Source organism: Meles meles, chromosome 8, assembly GCF_922984935.1.
Source record: "Meles meles chromosome 8, mMelMel3.1 paternal haplotype, whole genome shotgun sequence".
Lineage (NCBI taxonomy): Eukaryota > Metazoa > Chordata > Mammalia > Carnivora > Mustelidae > Meles > Meles meles.
The window spans coordinates 57,844,285-57,861,482 of NC_060073.1; the positions used below are offsets into that span (position 1 = coordinate 57,844,285).

The following is a 17,198-nucleotide window of genomic DNA, read 5'->3' on the forward strand; positions in this document are numbered from 1 at the left end:
GATGGAAACTCCTGGCTGAATTCAGTTATGGGATGCTGTAGACTCTTTCATGTTCATTTTTCCATTCATTTACTGATGTTTTCATTTGTTAATTTATATAAAATATTTGGCAATGTTTTATACCCTAAGGAGACAATGATAAATAGGATGCAATCCATAACTTTAGAATTTAACATTCTAATAGTGGAAAAACTGATGCAAACCAATGATTACATTCCCTAGTGATTACTGCAATAAAAGTTATGTGAATAAACCGGGAGATTTATTCCACTTGTATGAGTCAGAGGATTCATGGTTATGATGCTTAATCTTGGTTCTGAAGCATTCTGGACCTTTAAAATAAGGATAAAATTATACCTCAAATCAAGTTCACAATCAGAAGACATCAGTGCCTCTACTGATATATCAAAGAATGCTCTTTGGTTTGTATGTGGGTGAAGATGGAGTAGTTGTTTGAGACATAAGCTTTTATCTCTGCCTCCTTGTGCTATCAACTTCACTGGTGAAGCCATCATGATACACTGTTAATTGGCAAAAGAAAATTTCTATGTATTATACATAATATGATTGCTTAAATAATATCCTTTGTATATACTGTGGCAGAGAGAAAAATCCAAAATATTACAAACTAATCTGTTAGCAGAATTTGGGAATTGTACACCCAAGGAGACAGTAGCAAAATATTGCTTCTTTATAACAATCCTTATTAAAAAAAAAAAAGTTATATAACAGACAAGCATTATTTTTCCTTTTTGAAGAAAAAAAGTAATGCATTAGTGATTTCTCACTAATTCTAACAAAATTCATTTTCATTTTCATTTGCTTCAAATGACTTTCTAACGTTTCTTTTGATTTCCTTGATCTATTTAGAAGTATGGCATTGTTTTCCATATATCCTGGGAGGGGTTTCTAGGTAAATTGCTATTACATGGGAATTATCATAGCAGAACTCTAACCATAATTGCCTCATTTCATTTAGAATTCACTTGTCCAGAACTGTTCCTTAAATAGATTTATATGGCAATGAAACTGTAGAATGAAAAGAACAGGAGATTCTTTCCTAAATTTCACTAGATTATCCACTATGCTACATCTAATTAGCATGTATTAATAAATAATATTAATTTCATATAATTTAGGTTCTTCTTCTAAGGAATGAGAGGTAGAAGAGTGAGAGCAAAATGTTCTAAGCCAGGGCACATCTGCATGTTTATCTTCAAATTAAGCAAAAATTAGGAGCCACCCTCTTATGACAGGAAACAATTTCTGAAGCAGACAATAATCCTCATGCCTCAGTTAATGTCTCAATCCTCCTTCAAGCACCTCCTCTTTCCTCCATCCTCCCATTCAACAGAGTCAGAATTCAGAGTTTTGCAGGTTGTGGGGTCTAGCAGAGAGCTGTGCACCATGCCCACAGGTCCTGCTGTTAACTCTGAGGACAGTTTACAGACCAGATACACAAGGACAATGGTTGTGGCACATGGTAACCTTAGAGAGACAGAAATCACAGCAACTAAAACCCGCTGAAGATACAGGAAAGAGAGAGCTTACAAAAGTGAGAACTGCAAGTTCGATTACTGTTCCTAAGATGACCCAAAGGGTGATTGAGCAGAAAACTCCATCTCTGTTGAGAAATATATAGAAGATGCAGAACTTCTCAGAGCCATGGTTCCCAACACCCACTTCAGGTGTAGTCAGAGAAAAATGATTAAAAAGGATTAAAAGGATTACTACTTCTGCAGCCTGGAGGATGTCATGGGAGAAGAGATAAACATATCATTCAATTTTGGAGTTGAGAAGCAGTGAGCATAGGCTGATCTTTCTCATTTAAAATGAATAAGAAAAAAAGACAAAAAAGGAAATCCATAAACAATGAATTTTGGAACACTGAAAAAAGATAAATTAAATAAAAAAGGAAATCCCAAATTACTTGGTAATGGAATTGGGAATTGGCCTAATAAATAGTTTATTTCAATATTTCTTTTGCATAGTCGCTTTATTTCAGCAAATAAAACAGTTTAGAAATGAGATGGTAGTATGTAAAGGACAAGTAAAGCACACCCATCATTGTGCAATTAAATTTGCTTTTCAGAGCGGCTTTTCAATGAAAGAGTAAATCAAGTTCAAAACAACACGTGCCTGTAAAATTGTAAAGTATGAGAACATTGTCATCTGCATGGCATAATGCTAATTGTGCGTTTGTAGTAAATTCATAGAGTTTGTTGGCTTTATTATATGAATGTTAAAAGAAAAATAAACATTGAATTAAGAATTTTAAAATAACACCAGTAATGACCTCTAGAAAAATAGGAGCAAGGAAATAATGAAAATAAAAGGAAAGGGTGATCCGGCAGAATAGTAAAATATTAAGAATATATGATTTAAAAGAGAAGAAAATCTGATAAGAGTCTTCCAAATTTAAGAAAAGCTACAGAGAAAAATTAAGCAAATTTAGAAACACTGAACAGCCATTGAAATAGTGAGTGTGAAATTCCACATACATTTCACTCTAGGGAATTATGTGGCCCATGCAGAAGAACAATTACCAAAAGAATATTCTTCTGTGCAAATTTTCTTTCCATAGGCATCAACCATTGTAATCGTCGTGTTTTGGTGTTTACTTTCTTCTGGGGACTTAGTGACTGGGTCCTGAATGAACAATTCAGAGCCCTTGGTGTATTCTGCAGTAAGGAGTAAGAACATGAAGGACGGGGGCAGCCTGGATCCTGTTTGGGACATTGTCATATTGTCTATTTCCCCGGAAGCCAAGTGGCACAATACCTGCTTGGAATTATTTTCTCTGTGTCCCCTTGAAGCTACAGGAACTGATTTTTCTTAGGTAAGTCTCAAAGCTCCTGCTTCTCTCTTCAGCAGACAGGACAAATGCAGGTAGCCTTCCTGAGCCTCTTTATGAACTGTTAAGATTCTGAAGGCCAGATGTGGAGATCTACTATATTCAGAATAAGAAGACTTTATTTAAAATAAAGGGACTAGACACTACCTTTCCTTCTCTAATACATACATATGATATTGAAAAAAATCAAAACTTCTGAGACTCAAACAATCCTGCTGAGGAGCAGCCTCCAGAGATAGTTGAGGAGGATTCACCCCTTTTGCCCCTGATCCTGCATTCTCTCATTACTATAATGTTAATAGTAAAGATTTAGAATCCAATTCCCAGTAGTGTCTTACCATGATACCACGGGGAGGCCATCTGCCTTCATGCCCTTGGGAGCCTTCAGTGTTAGAAAACTTGCCTGTAGCTGAGCTTATTGGAAAAGCTATAAGAACTGTGTGAGAACTTCTCAGGTGAGATGGGTGCTCATCCTCATTCCCACAGAACCCATGGTCAGGTAAGGCAATGCACAGCAGAACTACTTTGTGTCCTACTTCAGTGTTGCTCATTACTCTTAAAGCTCATTTTTGTATGTGTCCTGTTTGTTCACTGCTTTAACTTAATGCCTATTCCATTAGGCACAGGAGTCTGTGGTTGATCCTTGTTGGAGTCCTGAAGGCTCTCTTCATTACCTTTTTCCAGTTCTACATAGGACACTAATGGGAGACACACTTAGATGCCACAAAGACAGGCTGACTTCGGGGGAGTCTGTGTTCACTGTACCTGGGTAATGTCAACCTTAAAAATAAAATGGCCAGTTGTTTGAGCAGCAAAATGAGTTTATTTAGGAATAGCAGATAACTTACAAATTGGGACAAGCAAATGATGTCAAACCATAGGCAAGTCTGAGAAGACCAAGGGAAAGTAAACTTTTATTCAGTTTTAGGAGGACATTGGGGAGGACTGCTTTGTACAAAAGTTTATGGAGCAGAAAGAGATTTCAAGGTTGTGGCAGATTCCCGTTGGCTGCAGGCAGTGATTAATGTGTTGCTGCTAAAACAGGGAGGGATCGTCTTTCTTTTTCTTAAAAGCAGGAGAAGGAAGAAATCAGAGAGGGGGACAAACCAAGAGAGACTCTTGACTCATGGAAACAAAGTGAGGGCTGTGGAAATGGAGATGGGTGGGGGATGGGGTGACTGGGTGATGGATATTAAGGAGGGCACTTGCTGGAATGAATACTGGGTGTTATACACAACTAATTGATCATTGAATACTACATCTGAAACTAATGATGTACTATATGTTGGCTAATTGAATTTAAATTAAAAAAAGAGTAGGAGATAAAATTCCTATGAGAAAAGTGTCCTTCCTTGTCAAAACAATTTCCTCTCCTGGCTGATTATGCAAACACAACATGTGGCAGGTACATGAGAGCACCCCTCAGAGCCTCCCAACTTCACTGTAAATATGGGTTCCTTTTCCTCATTGTCACAGTCCCAACAATTATGTAATGATGCTCTGTTTTATTCTAGACTTAATCATCCAGATGTCAAGGAACCACATGACTCATTTTTTTTTTTAATACACACATATTTTTATTATTAAACTGAAGAAGTACACATGCAAGACTTGCACGTTTGGACACACACACACACACACACACACACAGAGTTAAAAATAATGGCAGCGCATTAATCTCGTGCAAAACATAAGATGACATCCTTTTACCAATCTCATCTCTCCAATTTTAGTTAGTTTATTCACTGAAAACTTGTAAGACTACAACAATCTGTACAGGCAAGAGTTTGGGGAACATGTGTGGGAAGGGATTTAGTTATACCCACAGTGTCTCTGATAGTTAAGGGCCAACATCAGCCCTCTGCCACTTTGGGATAGCAACAGGATCCATATGATCCATGTTCCTCTGAAAAACTCCAGAACTGTAAGGTAGAAAAGTCATGTTGTTGTTGTTTTTTTTTTTTAAGATTTTTAAAAAAGATTTTATTTACTTATTTGGCAGACAGAGATCACAAGTAGGCAGAGAAGCAGGCAGAGAGAGAGGGGGGAAGCAGACTCCCTGCCGAGCAAAGAGCCTGATGTGGGGCTCAATCCCAGGACCCTGAGACCATGACCTGAGTTGAAGGCAGAGGCTTAACCCACTGAGCCACCCAGGCACCCCAGAAAAGTCATGTTTAAAAACACTGATGAATCCAATAAAATATTAATCAGTCTTCCTTAATCCACAGATTGATACAATTGTTATCCTGAACTTGTCCTCATGAAGAAATCTTTACATTTTTATTTATTAAGAGAATGATACCATTTTATAAACTATATAAGTTAATGGAGATTGCCTCTCATATATCTAAGCCAGGGTGTCATGTGAAGAGGATTATTGCACCTTTTCGATCAAATGTGATGTGAGATATCTTTTAAACATATGTTCATTTGGCTGAGTTCATTAAGGTGATCATTCATTATATTTATTTGGAATTTGTTTCAAGACAGTATCCCCTCCTCTTACCTTCTGTGTATGTGTATAACGTATAATCCTGCACTTCCTTTAACTTTGATGTCCTGAGTACCACATTTACTATGTTTCATTTTCATAATGTGTGTACTGATGTTCATTCTGATTACTTATTTATTTAAGAATGGACCACTCTGAAGGGTACCACTTTCAGGCAATTGTCTTCTTAGACATTTTCTGCTCAAACAAGTTCATATCCAATCAATCACTGCAGCATTTTCTATCCATTCCCTATGTTTCCTCTCTCCTTTCTTGAGGATCAATAGTCAACATGCTTCATCAGCAGGAACACCTGTATTCCCGACTTGTGTTATCACATAGGCACAGAGAGGAGGACGCTTAAAATTACTTTTTTTTGTGAGATTAAGAGTCATTAAGAAAAGAAAGGATGAATATCCAACTTTTGTTGCAACATGGACGGGACTGGAAGTGATTATGCTGAGTGAAATAAGTCAAGCAGAGAGAGTCAAGTATCATATGGTTTCACTTATTTGTGGACCATAACAAATGACATGGAGGACATTGGGAGATGGAGAGGAGAAGGAAGTTCAGGGAAATTGGAAGGGGAGGAGAACCATAAGAGACTATGGACTCTGAAAAACAACCTGAGGGTTTTGAAGGGGCGGGGGTGGGAGGTTGGGGAAACCAGGTGGTGGGTAATAGGGAGGGCACGTATTGCATGGAGCACTGGGTGTTGTGCAAAAACAATGAATACTGTTATGCTGAAAAAAAATAAACAACTAATAAAAAAAAGGAATGGCTTATAAATAAAAAAATTACTTTTTTTAAAAAAGTTTTTTTTTAAATTTTTTTATTTGAGAGAGAGAGAGAAGGAGAGAGGGATCACAGGCAGACAGAGCGGCAGGCAGAGTCAGAGGGAGAAGTAGGCTCCCCACTGAACAAGGAGCACGATGTGGGACTCGATCCCAGGATGCTGGGATCATGACCTGAGCCGAAGGCAGCTGCTTAACCAACTGAGCCACCCAGGCGTCCCGCTTAAAATTACTCTTGCAGAGGCTTTCTTTTTCTGATTGAATATCATCAGTGCTGTCATGTGGACTATCATCATCATCAACACTGTCACCATTATAATTATATCAATTTCTATTTCTATTTAAAGTGAAAGTATCTTCAGTCCATCTCCACAGCATTTAAATATTTAAGTATTGCAGTCTTTCTTAGTTAATATAATATGAACAGGTCAGTCTCAACCTTACTCAACATTAATATATGTTTCTCTGTGGCTTTTTCCCTTTTTTTTCTTTTCGTTTTTCTTTTACTGTTTCTGTCATATGTGTGTGCCCATGCAGTCAGGTAAACAAAAGTCTCCTCTACCATAAACAGATACAGTGAATAAACAGGTTAACTCGAGAAAAAAAATCAAAGAACAGATCTTGCCCATGTATTCTATAATTAGTAACCCAGTGTAATTAAAAACTAGCCCATATAATTCATTTCCTACTATCCACAGAATCAACTGTTAATTACATAGCATTTCTCCTAAATGATCTGCATGATGATCCTACTTAGGATAGAAAAATACTACAGATAATAGTGCAAAAGAAAGATTGATTTATGCCTTATAAAGTGGTGGAAGAAAATAGCTACATAAGATTTATGGACTTTGGGAAACACCCATGGTTCTTATGGGAGATAGACATGATTTTCATAGGGAAACATCAAAAGAATTCAGATACCTGCTGGTAAACAGACACACACACACACACACACACACACACACACACACACGCAGAGTTAATTAACTGCCTGCTCCTAGACATAATTTTAGGAGTATTTCTTTTATGCTTATGATCCCAAGTACTGACTTACTATCTCTGGTGGAAAACCAGGTATCTTTCTTCTATGGTGGAAAACCAGGTATCTTTTTTGTTCCTAACAGAAATTCCAGGGAAGGAGAGGTTTTAAAATGTCATCCTTATCCACAGATTTTATTTCCTTTTCATATCTGTTTGTATAATGAGACCGAGGCCAGTGGAACACTTCTTTCTTTTGATCTTGGTTCGCTGTACTCTCTCTAAAGATGCAAATTTGCTGGGACTCACCAGGTTTACAAAATGAGCAATGGAGATGTTAGATGCAAGCAAGCAATGATTAGTAAGGCTCTAGGAAATGCCATGCCCTGATAGGAAGAATTCATGGGATCTTATTTATGAAATGTATGGCCTGCACCTCCTAATTGTTTCTGTAGCTAGCAACACAGACTCAGGTGACCTATTTGTTTTCTTTGATATAGCATAGAAACATGTGGCACTCTCCTCAGAAATATTCCTAATAACCAATATTTCTAAGAAGATCCTTTGTACCAGGCTAAGTTATATATTCTTTTTTTTTAAAGATTTTATTTATTCATTTGACAGTCAGAGATCACAAGTAGGCAGAGAGAGAGGGGGAAGCAGGCTCCCCGCTGAGCAGAGAGCCTGATGTGGGGCTCGATCCCAGGATCCTGAGATCATGACCTGAGCCGAAGGCAGAGGCTTAACCCACTGAGCCACCCAGGCGCCCCTAAGTTATATATTCTTAATATGTATCATCTCATCTACTTCTCACAGAGCTTGTATGTTATAGACATTATTACTGTTACTATCCATAATGTGAAGGTACAAACCTTAGGCTCAAAGAGGTAAAATTATTTGCCCAAGGCCATACAACCACTGAAGCCAAGCAAAACCCCGTGTTTTCCTTTGTTTGTACTGAGATGGTCCATTTAGGAAATCAGTCATAGTATGGCAAAATTAATAGATTGTGTATTTTCTTGCCTCCACTGAATTCAACCATCTTGCAGCTTAATAGCTATTTCTGAAGAAAGTCACTTTCCTTCTAAAAGCTTGATACTTCATCAGAAAAGTAAGAGTGAATAAGAATTTTTTTCATAGGTGTCTCATATATTTTATGGAGATGATCTTTAAAGTTGTTACAGTCCCAGAGCTATGGTATAGTCCTTTCAGCAGAATTTAGCTATTGTTATCCATATACAGCTTCCCAAACAGGGGAATAACCTCACTGAGAATTATAAAATTTTCTCATGCAATTAATTGACCACAGATCAACTAGAATCATCTTTTAATAACATGAACATACCATTCACCCTCTCAAACACACACACACACACACACACACACACTCATTCAAAATTAGCACTTACATTAATTTATTTAGGAATAATATGGAATTTTTTTTAAGATTACTTACTTCTGTCTTCTTTCATAATGCTTCTCATATCAAGGCTTTACCCATATCCAAACCTTATTCTGCAAATTGTTATAAATTCCAGAACTTTTCATACTCTCCTTTGCTTCATGGTTTTTCTATCTTTATGGAATTTTCCTGTCCTAATCACAGAACCCAATGTGGGCACTTTTTCCCCACCTTTAGGACCATTTAAATATGACCTATTATATTCCCTCCCAGGGAGCTTTCCCAACACAAGATACATGTAGCTGCATAGTACTGTAATCTGGTCCACTTTGTATTTTGATTGCACAAGGCAATATCTAGGATGGGCAGTTTTGTAGGTACATAATCAATTTAAATACTTATTTGTTAAAAAGTTATAAATTAACCAAATAGATCCTCTTGGCAAGAGTCTTTAGAAGATCATTTACTTAACTCCACATCACTTAAATATTTAAAAAATAAAAAAAAAAACAATTTAGTTCAGAGATCAGAAACAACTTAGTCACTATCATATAGTTAGTGTCAGATGAGGAACAGAATATGGACTTCCTGGACTCCAGTCTTGTTCTTTGGTCCACACTTTCAAAATGAAGTTGAGAGAGAATAAAGATACAGGAATAATGAAGTCAGAATCACCTCCTAACAGAGCCCTGAGCTTATGTGCTGATAGAGATTCTAATGTAATCAGGAATCTGAGGCTGTTCTCTTTGCAAAGATAGGAACTCTGTGTGGATGGCATCCACACTTCCCTACTTTCAGCACTTGATTCCCTTAGTGGACTGAAGAGGGAACACAAGCATAAGAATACGGGAGAGGTTTTTCCAATTTGCACCTATTTGTTTAGACTATTTGTTAGACTTTAATCTTTAAACAAGTTTCATGTTGCTCTCTGCTAGAAACCATACCATACCATACTTTATATTAGAAATGTTAAAAAAAATTAGAGACTATGCTTTTACACAATATTTCATGTCTTGTTATTTGGGGAAAATACATACTGATACGAGTTTCTTATTATGAGCTCTTGTCTTAAAGTGCCTGCATGTTTCTCTTTGATTACAGCTTTGAATAGGTGGTGAATGGAATTTATATAGTCAACGGCATATCCACAGAATGTCAGCTTCGTGACATAAGGCTCATGTTGATGGTGTGCTAATCCTGACGGTTTACTCCAAACGACACGTCATGGTCTTTTTCAATGATAGTACCTACAGACCCTTTCTACTGAGTGGTTTCCCTGGTCTGGAAGACTCACATCCAGTGATTTCCATCTTGTTTTGTGCCCTCTACCTGATTGCCCTAATGGGGAACATCACCATCTTGGTGGTTATTCGGATAGAGCAGTCACTTCATGCACCCATGTACCTTTTTCTCTCCATGTTGGCTGCTACAGACCTGGGACTCTGTGCTGCCACCCTGCCCACACTACTCAAGCTTTTCTGGCTTAATGTTCGTGAAATAGACTTTGATGCCTGCCTCATCCAGATGTTCTTCATTCATGTGTTTTCCCTAATGGAGTCAGGCATCCTCCTCACCATGGCTTTTGACCGCTATGTGGCCATCTCCAACCCACTGAGGTACACTACTATTTTGACTGATACCACTATCGCCAAGATAGGTGTGGTGCTTCTGCTACGGGCTGTGGTTGTCATCTTTCCAGGACCCTTTCTCATTAAGCGACTCAGGTTTTGTAAGGCTAATGTGCTCTCCCACTCCTACTGCCTGCATCCGGATATCATTAAGCTTTCCTGTTCTGACCACCGAATAAATAGCATCTATGGCCTCATCATCATTCTCATCACCTTTGGAGTAGATTCTGTACTCATTCTCCTCTCTTATGTGAAGATTCTGATCACTGTGCTAAGCATTGCCTCCCGGGAAGAACAATTCAAGGCCCTTAACACTTGCGTCTCCCACATCTGTGCTGTGCTGCTGGTCTATGTCCCTATGCTGGGGGTATCCATTATCCATCGCTTTGGGAAACATGTTCCACCCCTGGTGCACATTATCATGGGTTATGTATACCTCCTGATTCCTCCTGTTCTCAACCCTGTTGTATACTGTGTTAAAACCCAGGAGATACGCACTCGTATTCTGGGTAATCTCTTAAGATTATAGCAGAGAGCACTTTAGGGTCACTTATATATTTCTGGAATAATCCTTATGAAGTCAGCTTCTAACTTGAGCAAAGGAAACATATATCTTGGAGAAATATTCATATGTTCACAATCTCCATGTACATATTTATCTTTCACTCTTCTGGAAGTTTTTAAGGTACTAACAGTATCTTATGGCTTTTCATTTCCCTCAAGTAACTCAATGCAGATAGATGAAAAATAATTGTACAAATAAAAGGTGAGTTCTTAGTCATCTATGTTGTCAGAGAGCCCCAATATCCATGGAAACCAGCGGATTAGTTGGAAGATGTAAAGTGCAAATCATCAGGCATCCAGTAGAGGCCATGTTTTCATCTGACCCCATGTGTTCTGCAATGTAACTTCTGATGATATCTTCCATGAATGTCTCTTCTATGACTTTTTACAAGAAATCTTTGAAATTATATAACTTTCCCAGCTTTCACTTGTGAAAGTTTTATCTTTAGATATTACTTTACAATGTATTATCCTATTTTACCATGCACTGACTCAACCACTTTGACATCTAATGATAGGCACACATATAAAGCCTGGAAATCTAGGCCACAAAATAAAGAACAGACTGAAAATCTGAAATGAACTTTTGTCATGGCATGCTAGGCACTACCTCTTGTCTCATATTTTTGTTTGCTAATTAGTATTCTCCTGATTCATGAAATTATGTAACTAAACTTAAGTAAAAATAGGTTGTTGGCTCAGTATCTGTTGGGGAGTGTGCTGCTGAGAAGTTTTTTACAGGGAAGATACATTTATTTGAACAGTACTCACTTTAAATAGTTTTTACCTTCAAGGCGTCATTAAAATAATGGCAAGAACGAGAAATAACTCCCTCAGGTGAGTTGCATTTGCAGCATATTCTGGCAAGAATAAGGAGATCCTCATGAGCCAGTACTACAGCTACCCACAGGCTATAGGGGCTTATATATTTCTCATCTCATGAGAAATGCTGATACCTTAATGAGAAATTGCTGATTTCTATAACTTTCCTGTATTTACTGAGGAAAAAAAACAACAAATAGATTTCTACAACATTATACTTACAAAGATTTCTGGACATGACAGGAAATTCATAGTAATTTTAAATGGTTGTAAGGTAAAGTAAGGTCTTGTAAATTTAACTCATTGCCTCACGTGTGCCTGTAAACAATCTACTGCCAACCCCATATATTCTGTCTAGACACTCTGGAAAGCCAATGGAGATTTTCTGCTATGGTTATTTTTATTTGTCATTTGTCATTTTCATCTTTTTTATCATTCCAGAACTCTTTATTTTTTGAACTCAATGTCCTTATCTTACCCTGGAAACATTTTTTTTTTCCTTTTTCTTTCTTATCTTTTTATTTTTTACTGCAGAATATGTGTCTCTTTCATTAACATGTATCTTTCACTGAGTATCCATACTAATAAGAAACTCAGCATAAATGTGATCTACAAAATATGTATTAAAAGAATCAAGAAATAAATATACAGTCCCAAATTATTTGTGACATAAACCACAAATTAGACAAAAAAAAACAACAATGTCATATCTAAACAAGGAATAAATTACATAATCTTAAGGGCTATAGGGAAAAGCAGTTGCATTGTTGATTTATCTCTTGGAACTACAGGATATTTGTGATTAGACATGACTCTGTGAGATCAACAGCAAAGGTGAGGCTGAGACCTATATTTGGCACATAGGAACATTCTAAATGAATATCATATTGTTGAACCCTGCTTTGAATGTTTCTTGGTGGAAAATGCAGCATAGTTTTATATTATCCAGTGTTTTCTGACTGATACTTAATAATTTCTCAATTTGGTGGATGAGATAGTTCATGGGTGTCAATAAAAGAATTTCATGATAATTTCAGATTGATGAATTAAAATAGGTAACTTACTAGGGTTCCTGAGTGTCTCAGTCAGTTAAGCATGGGACTCTTGGTTATAGCTTAAGTCATAATCTCAGGGTCATGAGATCCAGTCTTGCCTCCACCCCACGCTTAGCATGGAGTCTGCTTGAAATTCTTTCCCTTACCTCTGTCCCATACCCCCTCATACACATATTCTCTCACTCAAATAAATATATAAATAAATAAAGTCTTTAAAAAATAAAATTAATAAAATAGGTTATTTGCTAAGATACTTTGAACTAAGAGGGTATGTGACTTCAGATTTAAGGAGTACCTAAAGGCACAAATATAATTAACCTGAAAATAAAAATACATATGAAGATAAACTGCATTGTTTTACATCTATAACCACTGAGCAGCATCATAATTATTTGTCTTCGTGAAAGGAATATTCTTATCTTACTTGTATTCTCTAACCATTGCAATAAATTGTCACTTGTCTGGCTCATCAACATTTAATGAGTAAATTGTCATTTTTCCCTCAAGAAAACTTAAATAATAGACTCCTCTTAGTTAATAATGTGTATATTTCTTTGGTCTATTCATGTATAACTGCCACCAAAAATCATGGCTAGTAATGACAGTTTTATATACTCTGCTCCTAATTAAGGTGGTTTATTCATACACATGAACAATTATCACTTGACCACTGGAAGCTGTGTCTTGGGATTGGGATTATATATAGTAACAGAAATGATCAAAAGAAAGAACATTATTGGAGTTTCCCATGAACTTTAGTTGAAACATGAAAAATTGCTTAACATCATTAGCCATCAGGGAAATGCAAAACAAAACCACACTGAGATACCACCTTACACCAGTTAGAATGGTGAAAATTGATAAGACAAGAAACAATAAATTTTGGAGAGGATGTGGAGAAAAGGGAACACTCTCACACTGTTGGTGGGAATGCAAGTTGGCATAGCCACTTTGGAAAACAGTGTGGAGGTTCCTCAAAAAAAAAAAAAAAATAGAGCTACTCTATGACCCAGCAATTATCCAAATAACCAATTATCAAAATATCCAGCAATTACCCTACTGTATATTTACCCCGTAGATACAGATGTAGTAAAAAAAAAGGGCCACATGCAGCCCAATGTTCATAGTAGCAATGTTCACAATAGTCAAAGTATGGAAGGAGTTGAGATGCCCTTCAACAGACAAATGGATAAAGAAGATGTGGTCCATATATACAACAGAATATTATTCCTATATCAGAAAGGATAAATACACAACTTTTGCATCAGTATAGATGGAACTGGAGGGTATTATGCCAAGTGAAACAAGTCAAGCAGAGAAAGACAATTATCATATGGTTTCACTTATTTGTGGAATATAAGGAATAGCATGGAAGACATTGGGAGAAAGAAGGGAAAAATGAAGTGGGAAAGAATCAGAGGGGGAGAAGAACCATGAGAGACCATGCACTATGGGAAACAAACTGAGGGTTTCAGAGAGGAGAAGGTGGGAGAATGGGTTAGCCCAGTGGTGGGTATTCAGGAGGACATGTATTGCATGGAGCACTAGGCATTATATGTAAACAATGAATCATGGAACACTACATCAAAAACTAATGATGTACTGTATGTTAACTAACATAACATAATAATAATTAGAAAAAGAAACAGGTAAACCAATAGAATCTCTTTCTCTTATTCTTCTCTATAAAGTGCTAAAAGAAATTGGGAATCTGTGCTAAATCATTGTGGGAATAACAAATCGATTCCAGTGCCTGCTCAAGCGGGGACACTTGATAAGGGAAATAGATCTATGGAAATGAAAGTATTAAGGATTCCAAATAAAGCCAAAGATATTTATTGCCCCACGGAAGGCTAAGGAAAGCCAGCACTAGGAATATCTGCTTGAAGTTGTTTTTTTTTTTTAAGTTTTTTTATTTTTTAAATTTCTTTTCAGTGTTCCAGAATTCATGGTTTATGCACAACACCCAGTGCTCCATACAATACGTGCGCTTAGTAATACCAACCACCAGGCTTACCCAACCTTCCACCCCCTGCCCCTCCAAAATCCTCAGTTTGTTTCTCAGAGTCCACAGTCTCTCATGGTCTGTCTCCCCCTCCAATTTCTCCCAACTCCCTTCTCCTTGAGTTTTATCTTCAAAAACTAGCTATAAAAATTTCATTACCTGTCTTTGTTGCTGTACTCACCAGCCCTGGCCCTTTCTATTCCGAAGGAAACTAAATATAGTATGATGACTAGCACAACAAAAAAATTAATAAAAAGGAAACTAAATAACCTCAGAAAGGGCAGAACATGTGTATAAACTTTTAAAAGATGATGTTGATGCACTTTGAAGATTGATAACTTCTGCTTCAAGTCCTAATATGCTCTTATGTCAAGATAAGGTTTTTCCCATTGTTAAGAAAGAAAGAAAAAGTAGATATACAAAGACATTGATAAAACAAAAAAGGTAATATTAAATTCTCTGACAACACAGAGTATCAGGAAACAAAGATACATGGGTTTAATATATTTCATGAAAAATTAATGGATAAATGCTTATCTTGCAAGGAGTTGGGATTAAAAATTGAAGGGAATAGATGGAAATGATTTCTAACACACTCTGCTTCAAAATACTCATAATTAGAGGGAATTTGTAAACAACACATTAAGTTAGGCTGTATTGTCCTAGTAGACATGAACTGCCTCCCTTAGGACCTTCTCATGATACTCTGTAGCCTTTATTTCTGCTATTTACCCTTTTATTGACAACTATGATGTTAACATACCTAGAATACAAAAATCAGTATATGTTTAAGTTATTTAGTTGATGTCATCATTGTTTTGGGGACATGTCTACATCACAGTAGAACTGACTTTTGTGGGGAAAAGCAGATGGAGGATTCCTTGGCGGATCTGTTTGGTCTTCACACTATAGATAATTGGATTGAGCGCAGGTGGGACCAATAAGTAGACGTGAGCCATGAAGATATGGATGAGTGGGGAAGAGTGTTTGGCAAAACGATGGATGATAGAGAGCCCAATCATAGGCACATATAGGATGAGTACAGCACAGATGTGGGATGCACATGTGTTGAGAGCTTTAAGCCTCCCCTCACGTGATGCAATTCTTAATATTGACTGAAGGATGTACATATAAGACACAAAAATACCCAGAGAGTCCATGCCCCACAGCACAGTGATCAGAACCAATCCATATATAACATTAAACTTGGTGTCAGCACAGGCAAGGCGAATCATGTTCTGGTGTAGACAATAGGAATGTGAAAGGGTGTGGGAGTGGCAGAAAGGAAAGAAGGCCAACCGGGCCAGAAGTGGAATCATGGCAAAGGCACTTCTAAGCAGGGCTGCAATTCCAATTTTAGCAATAAGTCTTGGTGTGAGAATGGTAGCATATCGTAGAGGATGGCAGATAGCCACATAGCGGTCAAAGGCCATGGCCAAGAGCACGGATGATTCTGTGAAGGAGAAAGTGTGAATAAAAAACATTTGGACCACACAGATATTGAACTGGATTTCCCTGGAAATGGACCACAACACCCTGAAGAGTGATATCATTGTGGGCATGGACATGCCCATGTCAGTGAGGGAGAGCATGGCCAGGAAGTAGTACATGGGCTCATGGAGCCTGGCGTCCGTCCGAACAATATGCAGGATGGTGCAGTTGCCCATTATTCCAACAAGGTAGAGGACACAGAATGGGATGGATATCCAGTGGTGAAATTCCTCATAGCCAGGGATACCTGTGAGATAGAATGTGGAGGACAGGGTATTACTGGAGTTTAAGGTTGCCATGGAGCCCACTGTTAAATCACAACCCAGTTTCAGGATCCCACTCCAGTGGGGAAGGGCAATGATGATATCAGCATCTGATCCTGGAAAACAAAACAAAACAAGTGAAACTTCAGTGCCTTCTGTAAACACTCTTCCATTCATCTCCACATTTTTGCTCTGTCTTTTTTCATTGCATGAAAAAAATGCATGCTGGGCATGGCAAGTTAAGTAAAATATTTACTTTACAACCACAAGGACTTTTCTTACTTCCTCTCAGATGAAGATCCATTGGCATCCTATCTAAATATGGACAATCTTCTTCTAAGGACACTACAAGGAGCACCACACACATATTAAATGTTTCTAGCTAACATCTTTCATTTATAATTTTCTTCCAGAATTTTCTTGGCAAGGGGTACTGATCTTAACATTTGTCTTTTTTTTATGACTCCTTCAGTGATTTACATATGATGCCTTATTCTGCCTAAACAACATAGCTTTTTCAATATGTACTAGAACATCATGTGAGGTATCTTTACAGTATTCAGGCAAGTATGGCTCAGCAGTACTTATTAACATAAGCAGAGATCTTACTACCATATCCTCCATTGTGTAATTGAAGCCACAGACCTGGTGCTGGACTAGCATTGTTAGGAGCTAAATATAAGGTGAAATAGAGTTATTTAAAACAATTTTGAATTTAAAAATTGTAATAATGAAATATGGAATTTTATATGTAATTTTCTTATTGTAAGAAAATATGCAATTTAAGCAAAACATAACTGTTTCTGGCTCTGACTTTAAAAATTCAAAACCTTCTTTCTCTTAAGTTT

General features: G+C 37.2%; 2 protein-coding genes across 2 annotated transcripts; one reads left to right on the forward strand and one right to left on the reverse strand.

The window, feature by feature from the left end:
- Positions 1 to 9,746: 9,746 nt before the first annotated feature.
- On the forward strand, positions 9,747 to 10,679 carry LOC123949076 (olfactory receptor 51G2-like). Its single transcript, XM_046016387.1, has one exon. It carries the CDS (start codon positions 9,747 to 9,749, stop codon positions 10,677 to 10,679), a length of 933 nt encoding a protein of 310 aa, XP_045872343.1.
- A 4,747-nt stretch (positions 10,680 to 15,426) lies between these two features.
- LOC123949926 (olfactory receptor 51L1-like) lies at positions 15,427 to 16,395 on the reverse strand. Its single transcript, XM_046017680.1, has one exon. It carries the CDS (start codon positions 16,384 to 16,386, stop codon positions 15,427 to 15,429), a length of 960 nt encoding a protein of 319 aa, XP_045873636.1. The 5' UTR covers positions 16,387 to 16,395.
- Positions 16,396 to 17,198: the final 803 nt, after the last annotated feature.

What these genes read in the sequence shown, in the direction of transcription:
- LOC123949076 (XM_046016387.1), top strand. Translation starts at nt 9,747, where the DNA reads ATGGTCTTTTTCAATGATAGTACCTACAGACCCTTTCTACTGAGTGGT.
- LOC123949926 (XM_046017680.1), bottom strand. Translation starts at nt 16,386, where the DNA reads ATGGCAACCTTAAACTCCAGTAATACCCTGTCCTCCACATTCTATCTC.